We start from the raw sequence: 15,111 nt of genomic DNA, 5'->3' as shown, positions 1-15,111 counted from the left end.
TCAATTCAATCCACATTTATTGAATACCCACAATATGCCTTATATGCATTTAAAAGATGCTTGTTGAAATGAATTAAATGTTGGCAAAATACTATAAATAGGCGCCTAATTAAGAGCCAATGAAATTTATTTACATGTAACAAATTTTGCCAACAAATATGAGTGCCCACAAACACAGCCTTATATTTGTGAAATGAACATATTAATCTATCTACAAGGTCACAGAGATTTTGATATGAATAAATAATTAAATAACAGTTTCTTCCAGTCAGTAGGGTGCTAGTAAGGGTTCAAAAACTGGTTCTTCAGGAAAAAAAAAAAAAACACTTTTAAGTTTAATTTCAATAGTTAGCATTTTCTCCATCACTTTCTTAAGTCTAGACAATCATCAAAACAGTAAGTTAGGTCTTGATTTGTAGCTTGCTGATTGCCAAAATGTATAGGCTCACACTAAAAATTTAATAATTGGTTCTCCTGAACTAGTATGTATGTGTTAGTTCCAGCATCTCTGCTTCTAGCTTTTAATCTACAATCCTATGATCACTCTTTAATATAAGACTTAGATAAGCATGATATGCATAAAGTAATAATAATAAAAGTAATGATTTGTAGCCATAATCTTAGATTGGGCTTTTTATTGTTGTTGTAAAATTATTTCAGTTGGGTCTGACTCATTGTGACTTTGTTTGGGGTTTTCTTGGCAAAGATACCAGAGTCTGCCATTTCCTTCTCCAGTGGATTAAAGCAAACAAAGGTTAAAAAAAAAAAAAAAAAGAGGACTTTGCCTAGGATCTGTCACACAGATAGTAAATGTCTGAGACTACATTTGAATTCAGTCTTCCTGAACCCTGACATCTAGATGTCTCCTAACTCCTCTATAAATTTCTACTAAACAGGAGTTTTTTGAGTCATGATTATATTTTAAATTTCTTATCTTATTCCTAAAAGTAGTTTGAGGATTGCAGATAGACAAATAAATCTTATTTTGTGGTTTCTCCAACAGCCTTTTCAGATGCTAGTATATCGGAGGTTGGGACATGAATACAGCACTTCTTAAAAGATTTCTGTCCATTCACATTTACCATGTATATGATGAAATAGACATCTCATGCCCACAGAATGAATTCAAGCAGATAACTGCTTAGCTTTACTTTCTGAAGTTTGCTCTGGAGCCTTTTTCCCTTCTCCCTCTCAGTCTTATCCTCTATCTCTTCTCTTCATATACATGGATGATACACACACACACACACACACACACACAGTATACCTATATACATGACTATATGTATATGTATGGAGATATATATATATATATATATATATATATATATATATACAGAAACACATATAGGTATAAATATGATATGTATATGTTTATATGTAGATGCATACACATAGATATATAAATACATGTTATATGCATTACACACACAAACACATATATTCTGTTTTATTCTAAGAATCAAAGGTTAGGATTTCTTAGGCTGCAGGACCATATAAAGACTGGTTGAAGGTGGAAGAAACTTGAGTTATTTTGTCTGGAGAAAAAAATACTTAGACAGGACATAATACTTCCTCCAAAAGCTATCATTAGGATTCAAAATTGTTTCACAGGGTGGAACTAAGAATAATTAGTGGCACTTGCAAAGAGAAAAATGTGATCTTGAAGTAGGAAGTGCTTCCCCCCAAATTAAAGTTATCAAAAAGTGCTATGGATTACACTTTTATATAGTGCATTTTCCCTCGCTCTAGAGGCCAGAGTTCAATTTAGGAAGCCTAAAGTGCTTATATATGAAAGCAGCTATGCTAAATGGGGACTTAAAATACAGCTTTTATTTTACTGAAGGAATGCCACACAGTGATGTACATAGATAAATAAAATCAAAGCATATGGTAAGTAAAAAGTATAATGAACTAAGAACTGACCTGTTTTGCTATATACTGATTGTCTTTGAGCTGGTTGCCTGTTTTTTTTTTTTTGTTTGTTTGTTTGTTTTGTTTTTAGTTATATACAGTCTTTCAAACCCTGGACATATGACTTAAACTATCTTCTCCTCCCTTGTTTCCTAAGTATTCATGTGCTTCCAGAGCCAGTGTCAGCAGTAACTTTAGCCATCAAATAGGCCAAGCAAAGACCATGGGCACTTATTGGCAAGTCTAAAATATAGACCTTGGATGAAAAAGAGAGGATCAGAAAAAGTAAAGCAAGAGTGAGGAGAAAGAGGGATAAAAATAGGTGTATATGGCAGAATCAACAGCCATCACAGCTGACTCATTCCTATCATTGGCACTTAGGCCACTGGTTTCCCACCATTACTAGAGAGTTCAAATTATATAAACCTTATTACTAATTCTCTTTTTCATATGCACTGGGCTCCTCTCAGCTTTCTCAGAACAGTTTCATGAGCATTAATAAGCATATGGCCCCCATTCTATATATTTTTTTCTTCCAGAAAAGCTCCCCTTTGTGAGGACAGATTATGCCAGAATCTATCTTTTTGTTAAGGTACAATCTCATGGTATCACTAAGCCCAAGAAAGGGCAGTTTGTTGGCACAGGGGATAGAGTGTCAGGACTGGATTCAGGAAGTCTCATGTTCTTGAATTCAAATGTGATCTCAGACACTTCCTAGCTGTGGGACCTTGTGCAAGTCACTTAATTTGTTTGCCTGTTTCATCATTGGTGAAAGAAAACAGCCACTTACCCAAATATAAAGATCCATATGAGCATCCCATTGACTTAGTTTTCAAATGACATATTATATATATTTGAATGTATTTCCATTTATTTTGTTAAATATTTCCCAATTACTTTTTTTAATCTAGTTTGACCTCCTCTCAGGAGTATTGTGAAGGGGTCAGTCATGGAGTGTTTGACAACTCTAGAGTAGATAACTGATGGTTGACTATTTGTTCTGATATTAGGAAAAGCTAAGCTAGATTTCCATGAATCAGGAAGTCATTTCTATAACTTAGGCTAATTACACAGAAGGATATAAAACCAACAATTAGCAATTATTATTCCATATTTTTCCAAATACATGCACAAAAATTTAAGCCAAGGTTAAATAGATTAATTTCCAAATGTGGTCACATACCTTGGTTACCATGGGATTCATACTGAGAGTACTTGTTGAATCAGGAAAGGAAGTAGGTGCCTGGAGGGAAAAGGAAATAATGTAACTGACACTTTTTACTCAAAACTCACATTTTCCCTCATTTCTTGCATAATCATATTATTTTGTTTCTAATTTGCTTCATAGGTTTAGAACACCAGTGCCCACAGTAGGTAAGCAACTTCAAAACAAATAAAATGTTTTTTTCCAATTACACATAACAATTTTTAACATTTTTTAAAATTCTGAATTATTAATTCTTTTCTTCTCTCTTATCTTCCCATCTCATTGATAAGGCAAGCAATTTGATATGTTATACATATTTCTGCTGAATAAAAGCTATAAAAGAAAAAGCAATCCAAACAAACAAAAAGAAAAAGAAAAACCAAGAAAAAGGAAGTTTAAAAAAAGTATACTTTAATCTGCATTCAGACTTCATCAGCCAAAGTAATACATAGGTATTTTTTTTTAAATTAAGGGAAAATTTTGGGTTAGTTCTCCACAAAGGATTTTATTTTATTTTGTTGGAGGGGAGGGAAGGAAGCCTGAATTTGTGATTTATTTAGTATGATGAACTCCATAAACTGAAGCTGCCTCCAACTGATATAGATTATATTTGCTTGTAATTTATATTTTATAGAGATACCTGATACACTAAGAAGTTAAATAGGAAGAGGAAGGTTGGGAAAGGTAAGGGAATATGCATTTATATAGCATCTATTACATACAAAGCACTGTGCTAAATATTTTTATAAACATTTAATCCTCACAACCTTTTGAGATAGGTACTATTATTAATCCCATTTTATGTTGAAGAAACTTGACCTCTATCTACTGTCCATGGTGGTACAACAAATGTATATCCAAGGCAGGATTTGAACAAAGATTTTCTTAGCTCCAGATAGGTCACTATCCACTAATTAATTATACACTGACTCTCATGATATAAAATAGGAACCACAATAACATAAGAGGAAAGGAAGAAGAGAAAAGAGCTGAATCAATAGATATCAAAGGTCACTTATATTTAGAGGTCACTTCAATATGTCCAGCTCATTCTCTCACCTCCAAGGCTTTGCTTAATGCTGCCTCATCTACCTGGAATGCTTTGAAATTCCAGTCATCCTTCAAACTTAAACATGGCTATCTCCTTCAGGAAGCATCCCTCCCATAAGTTATAAATGGTGTTTCCATCCTCATACCTCACCTAACTCTTTAAACTTGTCATATGCTTTTATTAGATTTTGGATTCATTACCGTAAAGTGATTTTATATTTTCTGCCTAGAATTGCTGATTTATGCGTCACATTTCACCTTATTAGATTGCAAAGTGCCAAGCAGGCAGGGACTAGGTCATATTTCTCTCCCAGCATCCAGCCCAATGATTTGTACTCTGTAAATGCTTGATAAATGATTATTAAATGAATGTAGATTAACCTCATTAACTTACAAAAACAGGGCGTGCCTTGCAGGGGCATTTCTGAGTCCACATTCTCAAATGCCTGAATAGAATCACGGGATCACAAGTTTAGGGAGCTAGGGAGATCCTCAGAGACCATCTAGTTCAATCCCCATATTTAACAAATGAGGAAACTGTGGCTCATGAAGTTTAATTGCCTTGCCGGAGTTCACACATCAATTTAATCATTCTAGACCTCAGTTTCCTTATCTGCGAGATGAAAGCATTGGACTAAACGATTTTTAATGAACATTCCAGCCCTAAGTTTGGGATCCCCACTTCCTACAATAAATATGTATAAGCATTCACAGCTACACCCCATCAAATCATTTCTCCTCCTAACTATACAATTCTCACCCTATAATTCGAAGAAAAAACTTACAGAAAATATCAGAAAGCCTTACCCTACCATGTTAAAATATATACTTAAAATAAAGAATGTGTAATTGGTCATTCTTCATGTTTGACATTTTCATGATTTAATTCTACAGGCTTAAAATGAACGAAAATAGTATATTTTTATTTTTCCACAAATTGAAAATAACACTAACAATTCACATTTGTATAAGCATTAAAGAATAAAAATTATCTTTCCTTACAAACCTCTGTGGAATGTAATGTATTACTAACCCCCCATTTTACTAATCATAAAATTGTATCTCTAAGAAGAGATTTGCTTATGGTTATAAAGCTAGTAAATGTAGGTCTCTGTTCCAAGGCCCAATTGCCTAATTGCAAGACTAATGCTCTATCCTCTAAATTAGACTGTATTTTTATGCAACTACAGAAAGCACAGCTTTTCTATAAAAAGCAGCTCTCTCTCCTTTTCATCTTCTCTCTACTCCAATTTCCCTCCCTAAAATACTCTTCTCAAGCAGAACATCTTAGTTAATTCCCAAATTCTCGCAGCACTTTATTGGAACTGTTTTAAATGATTCTGAGCCTGGAAATTTATATTGGTGTTTAAGCACCCCACCCTTAGAGCCTTTCCAATACCTCAGCAAAGCATCTTCAGTGAGTGTTCAATTTTATTCTTGTGACACAATATCTTCTTACTGAAATTCTTTAGGGACTGACATGTTCTTCATGACATATCAAAGTGACAGAAAGTCGGAGCTGGATGAGACCAGTGTGATCATGGTTTTTATTTTTGAAAGATGAAAAAAGAGTGGCTCTGAAATATTTGCTAACTTGTACAAAGGTAAGATCATCCAACTATCAGCTGGTACAGCCAGAATCACAACCCCATTTTCCTTATTTTCTGCACAGTGCACTTCCCATCATACCATACTGCTTATCTTTTAAAATTCTTGGACAAGAAAATAGTTTTTAATTTCTGGGGAAAAAGTGGGAATTGGGTCATTCGAGAAACCCCACAATCATTATTCACTTTTCCCCCAAACAATGGTGGTATTATCAGTCTGAAAGAAGTCAAATTAAAAGGACGTTCTATTTTACTTTTCCTATTGATATTAAATGTATAGAGTATGTTAATTAGTGAATGTTCACTGGGGGTATTGATCAGAATTTCTTGCCTTGAAATGGTTACTCTTAAAAAAATTTTTTTAAATAAATTCTATCTTCCCTCTTATAGTATGTAAGTTCACTTAGGCAGAGATCAATCATATCACATATCACATCATATGTATTGCCCTTAGCATTCATTGCAGTGCTTTGCACATAGAATGTTATTCAACTAGGATTTCTTTGAAAAGGTCTTTGAAATATGTTTGAAAATACATTTTAAATAGATTCTTATGGTTAAAGTCTTATGATATATGTGTGTAGGAGCCCAAGCAATACTCTACTTGAAAATACAAGTCATTTTTCTATTTCTCATATTACCTATTCCTCTCTTCAACAAATGAGCAGATTCCTTAGCCTCTTATAATTTAACAGGAATCAGAATAAAATAAAACAAAACAACTACATATAAATGTATGCTTTAAAACCTTTTAAGGTTGTTTTTCTTAACATTCAATACAGATTTTTAATTATTCCTAATGCCACCAGTTTGGTCTGGGTCCTGAATCACCTCCCACCTACATTACTCCAGTAGCCTTTTAGCTATTCTCTCCAAGCTTACTTTAAGCTAGCTTCCATAGAGCACATTATATCATACATAGCTTTAATTCTGTCATTTTTCTCTTGCCATCTTTACATATTTTATAGAGGTGTAGTAGATGGAAGACCTATTTTCACATTCTACCTCAGATACTACCTAGCCATGTGACTGTGGGCAAATTACTCAATCTGTCTCAGGTGGTCAGTTTCATCTCTAAAATGAGGAGGCTGGACTCTAGCTCTAAATCTATAATTCTATGAATCAAATTTCTCCATTTTATCTTTTAAAGCTTCCATAATCTGGCCTCAGACTTATCTACCAACTATTCTCCAACACAAATTATTATTCTAATCCCTTTGGTGGCTTTTCTTATATTCTTCCCAACCATCACCTGAAATACTTTCCACTTACCTTTACTTTGACTCATCTCATCTCCCCCCAGTTCAAACATTTATTAAGTGCCTACTCTGTGTATGGCACCTTCCTATAATTACTCTAACTTATACTGTTCTCTTCTTTCTCTTAATCCATACACATATGTAGGAAATAACACACATCCTCATAATTAATTGTACTCTATTTTTTCAAGTGTATTCTTTTGCTTTCCAACCAAATTGGTCCTGCTGGAAGGAAAAATAGAAGGAATGGGAAAAGTAGAATTAAGGCTCAATGCCATTCAATGGAGGTATGTGAGTAACCTTACTGGATCTGGGTTAAAGTTTAAGGGTTCAGGCAGGATTATCTGTAGAGAATGTTCACTGTAGGAATCCTATACTTTCTTATTCCAAGGGCCTAAATCCTCTGTATAGAAGTGACTTTTTCAAAGTGGTTGTTGGTCCTGGACAAAGGATTGTTGCTTGGGCAGAAACAGATGGGAAGAAGTAGGGCCTGGGTGACCAGCAGGAGTTGCATTAGACCAAAGTCAATTCAGGCACCAAAAGAAAATTCATTCTGATTCTCTGAACTACTTAGCTTCCTTATTTCCCCTCTTGCAATTTCCTTAAGAATTCCTTTGCCCAGTGACTCAGAGATAAATTCATGCTCCACCCCTGCACACCCATCTTTTCTCCAGGACAACTCAGGCTTCTCTTGAAAGTCTTCCAACATCCCACCACTTCCATCTTCTATTTATATGTCTGGACTTAGCTTAAAAAGAATTTTAAAAAACAATAGGCCAACACTATTATTATTGAAATCCAAAGTATTCCAAAGGAAGCTATATCCTTATTTATCCATTTCATAAGCCCAAAAGATTTTCAAAAAGAATGTAATTCTAAACCTAATGTGACTCCTTCACATAGAAGATTATAGATCTAGAGCCAGGAGGGACTTCACAAATCAGCTCCTTCATTCTATAGATGAGGAAATGGAAGGCCTAGAAAGTTTTAAGTGAAGGCCCAAGGTGGCAAGCATCAGACTAGAGATTTCAACGTGGGCCCTCTGATGCCACAGAGAGGATGTTCCCACTGGGCCACACGATCTCCCTATTTTTAATGGCTTCTCTGCAGCATCTGAAACATTCACCTTGGAATGCTCTCTTCTCTTGACATCTACGACCACACAATATAGACTCCTTCATTAACCACCTTTGACCACCATTCTTTCTCCTTCCATTCTGCTTTTCCAAGGTTTGAACTTCAAACATCTCCTATTCATCCCTACAGAAACAATTTTCTTCCTCAGAAAGCTAACCAAATTACATGACCTCTTCTTGTGGTTGTTGTGTTTGACTCTGTGACCCCATTTAGGGTTTTCTTGGCAAAGATATTGGAATAGTTTGCCATTTCCTTTTCCAAGTCATTTTATAGATGAGAAAACTAAGGTAAACAGGGTTAATTGATTCACCCAATCACACAGCTAGACAGTATCTGAAGCCAAATTTGAACTCATAAAAAAGTTTTCCTGACTCCAGGCTAGGCAATCTATCCACTTTGACATATAGCTGCCCAAGACTTTACCTGTTCATTTTTCATGGAAAAAAGGCCTAAGTTATTGTCTCCATTCCTTACTTCTCACTCAGGTTGATTTATTTCCATCAAAAAATGATTCTTATTTCTTCCCTTCTACTGTCAAAAATCTAATCCAAGTTCTTATCATCTAAATTATAATTGCCCCCAAACTACTCCCTCTTGAATCCTTTCAGCACACTATCACTAGAATCTTTCAATGTAACACTGCTCTTATAACATGTCTACTCAGTCTCACCTCCACCTATCCCATGGAAACCCTCTGCTCTATCCTGATGAATTTCCCCACTGTCTTCTGGATGTAATCATATTTATTCCACCTTCTGCATTTTTCCTTTTGTTGTACCTTTTTATCTTTTTTATTGTAATCTCACCAATCACCTAACAAACTTCTGTTTAAGATTCAAGTAATTCCAGAAAAAAGTAAAACTAACCAACTCACCAACATCTGCAATATTCCACACCCTTAGTTCCCCACTTCTTCAAAGATTTAAAAACTTAAAGTAAAAGAGGCATCTCTAAGGGTATGAATAAAGTTATTCAGTAGCAGCAGCAGCACTCCTTGCATATGTACTTAAAATTTCTTGTTTGTCACTGTACAGAAGAAAACATTTAATTCATCTGCTTGTATAATCAGTCTGTCATCTGTAAATGACATTTCTGAAATACTTCCAATTCTTAAGAATAATGGGTATTTCTTACACAGTCATGTAATAAACTTTTGTAGACAAAGGGCAAGGGGATATAATTTGGATGAATGTTAAAAAAAATTCTGCCACTGAAATAATTTTGGGGCAAAACTATTTTCTGTCTAAAATGATAGCTCAAGTTTAATCTCTAGACAAACATAAACAGAGGAAAATGGACCCTTTGAACCAAAAATCATATGGCATCATATTAGTGGAAATAAAAACAGAATAGCAGACATGATAGAAGAAGCAGCTTCACAGATATATTTAAAGTGTTGTTGTTGTTTTTTAAATGGAAAAGGTTATTTCATTTAGTAAAACCACACAGATACCTTCCCTCTTTCAAACTCTGACTGTGAAAAGAAGCAAAAACGCAAAAAGAATCCATGGACATTTTGTGGGCTGGGTTGGTTAAAGTTTCTGTAGAGTCTAGTTTCAGATTTACTTTATTAATGTATTATTGACAGATTTTATTTGATGTAAAACCAATATGAAACATAATAGGTACAGAGATGTGTAGTAAAGTGAAAAAAAAAGAATTTGGAGTAAAAAGATCCATATTTAGATCCCATATCTAATATTATCCTTTTTGATACTGAGTTCCCTCATCTGTAAAAATGAGATGAGTGGAATATTTTTCAACTCTAAATTTGTGATCCTAAGATTTTTTTTTTAAGAAAACTCAGCCAAAAAATATCTCTCTCCTCTCTCCTCTTTCTTTCTTTCTTTCTCTCACCTTATATATATATGTCTATGTATATATGTGTGCGTGTGTATACACACGCACACATATAATGAGGAGTGAGGGAGGACTATTAGTGATTACATGGATATAAGAAATTCCTGGTGAGGAAACTTCTAGCAATAGATAGGTTGTAGTTGATAGTGTTGGAGATTATATTGGGTTACAAAACTTGCCCCAGGACACACAATCGGCTAGCATTTAATAAATCCCTACTTTGTGCTAGGCAGGGATACAAAGAAAGGCAAAACAAAATCCCTGACCTCAAGGAGTTCACAGGGTAATGAGGGAAAACGACTATAGAAAAACAAAAAAATACATGGGATAAATTGTGGGTAGTCAGAAGGCACTCAGATTAAGGCAGATTGGGAAAGTCTTGAAGGAAACCTGAAGTGGGATCTTGGTCTTCATTAATCTAACTCATTTACTAGCTACTGTGCCCTGATTCCGAAATGAGGTAAATGTGGTAAATTCAGTCTGATATACATGGGTAAAAATTGGGATTCCCTAAATTATTCAAGTAAACAAAAACGAATGGATGAAGGTATGATGTTAAAATGTATTATTTGCCTACATGAGCTACACGAAGAGAGGCATATTATTATCCCTGTTAAGGAATGTTAAGGAAGTCTCCTGAAGTTTCCTTTTTGAGTTACTATATTTTCTAGAAACATGGCATACCCAGTGTAAGATACATTCAAGTATTTATAGAAAAGTTGTTCTATTTTTTAATAATGCTAAAAATGATAGTTTTGTGTTCCTTATAAGTATGGCAATACAATAAATGATGTTCATTATTTATAAACAGTTTCTATGAGATGCACAAAGAGCATGCTTTGCTAAACTTTTCAGACAAAATATGCTTTTTTTTTTTTTTAATCTGTTTTCAGGTGTATAAGACTCTTTGTGCCCCCATTTGTGGTTTTCTTGGCAAAGATACTGGAGTCATTTACCATTTCCTTCACCAGCTCATTTTTACAGTTGAGGTAATTGAGACAGAGATTCAATGACTTGCCCAGAATGACAGAGCTAGTAAGTGGGTAAGGGCAGATTAGTACTCAGCAAGATCAGTCTTCCTGGCCCCAGGCCCATTCACTGTACACGCACCCACCTTACACCTTGCAAAAGGTGCTGTGGTTCAGTGGTTTCACTTTTCTATTTCTCTGTGACCCCATTTGGGGTTTTCTTAAATACTGGAGTTGCTATTTCCTTCTCCAGCTCATTTTACAGATGAGGTGACTGAGGCAAACAGAGTGAAGTGATCTACTCAGGGTCACCCAGGTAGTAAGTGTCTGAGGCCAGACTGGAACTCAGTAAGTCTTCTCGACTCTAGGCCTAGAACTGTATCCTCTATGCCACTTTGCTGCCCTTGTGTTTGGTACCTTTAGTCGCGTTTGCCTCTTCCTGCCCCATTTGGGGTTTTCTTAGCAAAGAAACTGAACACTGTTTTCTGTGGCCTCCTCAGGTTTATTTTATGTGCTACATAAACATTAATTCTGATAACAAAGAAGTCCTATTTCAAAAGATATTAGTTTGTCCAGTTGTTTGTATTTCTTTACATAATTAAGTTTTTCTCAAAACTGTAAGGTTATTTTTCTTATGTGAAGGTTTTTTCAAAGGTTCCCCTCTCCTTGCAAATGTATTATGAGAGTTATACTCACGTTATTTTGCTTTATCCAATGCAGAGTATAGATGCTTAATAAGGACTTGGAACATAAGCACTTAATCAGTATTTGTTGGCTGATTAGAACTAAATTTTAGATTTATAACACTGCTTACAATACACGACAGGTACTTCATGCAAGCTCAGTTGTCTAAAATAACATGTGATTACTCTCTTCTGTCTGTGGTGGCAATACAGAGCAGCATATATCCTCTACAGGGTGCTCAGACGCAGAAATAAATATTAAAATATCACCTAGTAACTGATACAACCACAGCCGATCCGTGATCTAAATCTAAGTGGGAGAGTTTAAAGTTTTTGACACACCCTGTATGTGTTACCTTCATAAACTCTGACCCTGGATTATACCAAGTGCTAGGGAAAGCAGGGTAGGGCTTAGAGTCAGTCAAAGGATTAATTTTCGGAGCTTCCAATATTTAAATTCTACAGCCAGTTTTTTGTTTTTTTTAAATTTCCTTACTTGACAAAACTTTTTCATTTTCTCTTTCAGATATCTGCTTTATAGAGTAGGAGAAACAACACTGGGGTCCAGAGGTCTCTCATTCACTTGGGCCTCTTTTTGAGAGTGTAAATATTCCCAGGATTTTGCTTGCTTCATTAACTCTAATCTTCCACATCTCTGATCTCTGTTTCCCAGGACAAAGCAATTAGCAGGCAAAGAATGCCGAGGTGACAATAAGGGCATATCTTCCTGCTTCACCTTCTGTCACATATGTCAGGAGGAAGAGAGGTAGAAAGGAGAAATAGGAATCAGATCTTCCTAAGACCCTGAGGCACTGAAAGAAAGCAAATCCAGTGAATAGAGAAAATGGGGTAAAATAGAACAAGGATGCAAGTTGGGAGACTTGTGTAACTGGACAATTACCCACTCTGACCTCACTTTTCTCAATCTGAAAATGGTTATACTTTGAGAGATTGTATCTGTGTTCCCATATCAAGGGCAGCCAGGTGGCACAGTGCTAAACATGAATCAGGAAAATTCATTTTCTTAAGGTTAAATCTGGACTCAGACACTTACTAGCTGTGTGACCTTGGAAAAGTCACTTAATCCTGTTAGTCTCAGTTTCCTTATCTTTAAAATGAGTTAGAGAAGAAAGTGGCAAACTGCTCTGGTATCCAAATGGGGTCACAAAGAAATAAATATAATTGAAATGAAATGAAAATTTTCATCTTCATAAATGAACATCACCACCACCCAAAGCAATTATCCTAACAAAAGACTCAAATCACTCTTAATATGTTCTCTGCCGTTAACAAAGTTCAACACCTTGTGAAAAGCAAATATAAAGTAAAATTTCTTTGTGAAAATAGCATTTTCTTGACCTTTGAAAAGAGTTGTTTGTTGAAATTTCTTTTCTGAGAAAGGGTTTTTTGGCCCTAATTTTTGTATTATATATTAAATAGCATAAGGTGCTTTTGTAAGATACAACCTATTTATTCTGACCTGCCCTTAGGCTTTCAACGAGGTTATGGCTGAAGCCCCCATTCAGTGCTTGTCTAAAGAGGTTAGAACATTAGAAGTGTGACATTCTTTCTGATTCTAAAATAAAAGTGCCACTCTACAGAGATGATATTCTCAAAATGCCCCGGACAGGAAATGAACAGGCTGAAATGATGGAATCTGAGAAGGTGTCAATCAGATGATTGCTGAAGTGGGAATTACTATATAAACTAATAGCAGACTTGTAAGGCAGTCATAAAATATGAACTCAAAAGAGGTCTGTCTCATAAGTTTATGAAAAGTGAATGGCACAATCTGGTTTTCAGGTGGTTAAAAGGAGAAATGCTCAGTGAAATAAATTTAATTGAAAAAAAAATGCAGAACTTCGTGATTCAGATTCAATTCCTAGTTATATAATTTTGAGTAAGTAACTTGGGTAACTTAGATGGCATATTGAGTTCAAATCTGACTTCAGATATTTATTAGCTGTGTGTAAATATTCTTATTAATAGTAATAGCCAGAATATAACTATTTAATATGTAATATATAATAATATATAATATCCATGTAAGAACAAGTCACATAATCTCCCTATCTGACTCAGTTTTTTCTTCTATAGAATGAGGATAATAATATCCTCAGCCTCTTAGGGGTTATATTGAGGTTAAAATGAGATAATAATTTGGAAAACTCTTTGCAAATCTTAAAAGCATTATGTCAGTTAGCCATGACCTTTCTGATTGTTAAAAATGGAAAAAAAAATTATTTGCACTATAGCTCAAACTATTATTGTTTAGCTCACATGAAAATAGATGCCAAACCACAGACTTAAAGTTATAAGTCACACTAGAGGTAAAAGGGCATTGAAACAATACAATGATTTGTTATCTATAAGACTGTGTATATGATTTATAGTCAATTGATATAGGGACTTCCTCGTTGGAATCCTAGTGTCAACTCAACTTGAAACAAGGTGAAAACTCAAGGGTGATGTCAGAATCCTGGTGTTAACTCAATAGAATTGATATAGTGCTTATTGGTTCACACCTTAGAGCAAATCCTTACAAGGTAATAAGTTGCTAATACTGATGGAAACAATACTTGTGTTCATACCTTTAGAGAGCTCATAAGTATCTAAGTACTCAATGGCTTCACCCGTTTGGGAGAGTTTGTATTTCTTTCTAAACACCGAATTCACACCTCCCTTAGGACCAGAGAGCACTCTGGGAGATAACCCAGAATCCCTCTCCCTCCAGAAGGCGGAGTTAACTTTTGGGAGATCACTTGGAGCTTGGAGAATTGCTTGAGAAAGTTTCTTGAGAGAGTTTTCTGGGGAACATTGACTGGTGTTGGAAACAGAGCACTCTGGGAGATACAGAAGCCTATTGGCCTCAGTTGGAGATTGAGAAGCCACGAGTCGGAGTTGAGATGGAGGCAATAAAGGACAAAGCTGCAAGATCTCTTGGAACCAAGCAGAGAGACAGGCCTCTGAGCTAACCGGGCTATATTGAAGGACACAATAAAATATCTGAACTTTTTATCACCTGGCTGTGTTTTGGAAAAAGAAACACCAATACTTCCTGTTCTCTGAATTCAATATTTGAGATATTTACTAATTGTGTGACTATGGGCAAGTCACTTAACCTCTATTTGCATTCATTCCTCATAGGTAAAATTGGAACACACTAGAGAAGGAAATGGCAAACCACTCCAGTATCTTCACCAAAATGGGGTCATGAAGAGTTGGTTATGACTAAACAACTTCTTGATGCCGCCACCATTCCTCTGTGCACTATGGCTCTACCTAATTGCCTATCCCCAGCTTAAAATAAAATGGCTAGCTGGGGGTCCTCAAACTTTTCAAACAGGGGGCCAGTTCACTGTCCCTCAGACTGTTGGAGGGCCGGACTATAGTAAAAACAAAAACTTTGTTTTGTGGGCCTTTAAA

General features: G+C 35.3%; 1 protein-coding gene across 17 annotated transcripts in view; it reads right to left on the bottom strand.

The window, feature by feature from the left end:
- Window positions 1-15,111, bottom strand: part of CAST (calpastatin) — a 135,464-nt gene that overhangs the window by 55,204 nt on the left and 65,149 nt on the right. For all 17 annotated transcript variants that reach the window (XM_031968004.1, XM_031967997.1, XM_031967942.1 and 14 more), the window contains one exon: window positions 3,098-3,157. In XM_031968004.1, the coding sequence (XP_031823864.1) occupies window positions 3,098-3,157 (60 nt within the window). The remainder of the gene's footprint in view (window positions 1-3,097; window positions 3,158-15,111) is intronic.

The sequence above is a fragment of the Sarcophilus harrisii genome, chromosome 1, assembly GCF_902635505.1.
Source record: "Sarcophilus harrisii chromosome 1, mSarHar1.11, whole genome shotgun sequence".
Taxonomy (NCBI): domain Eukaryota; kingdom Metazoa; phylum Chordata; class Mammalia; order Dasyuromorphia; family Dasyuridae; genus Sarcophilus; species Sarcophilus harrisii.
This window is presented reverse-complemented; position numbering and strand designations above follow the sequence as displayed.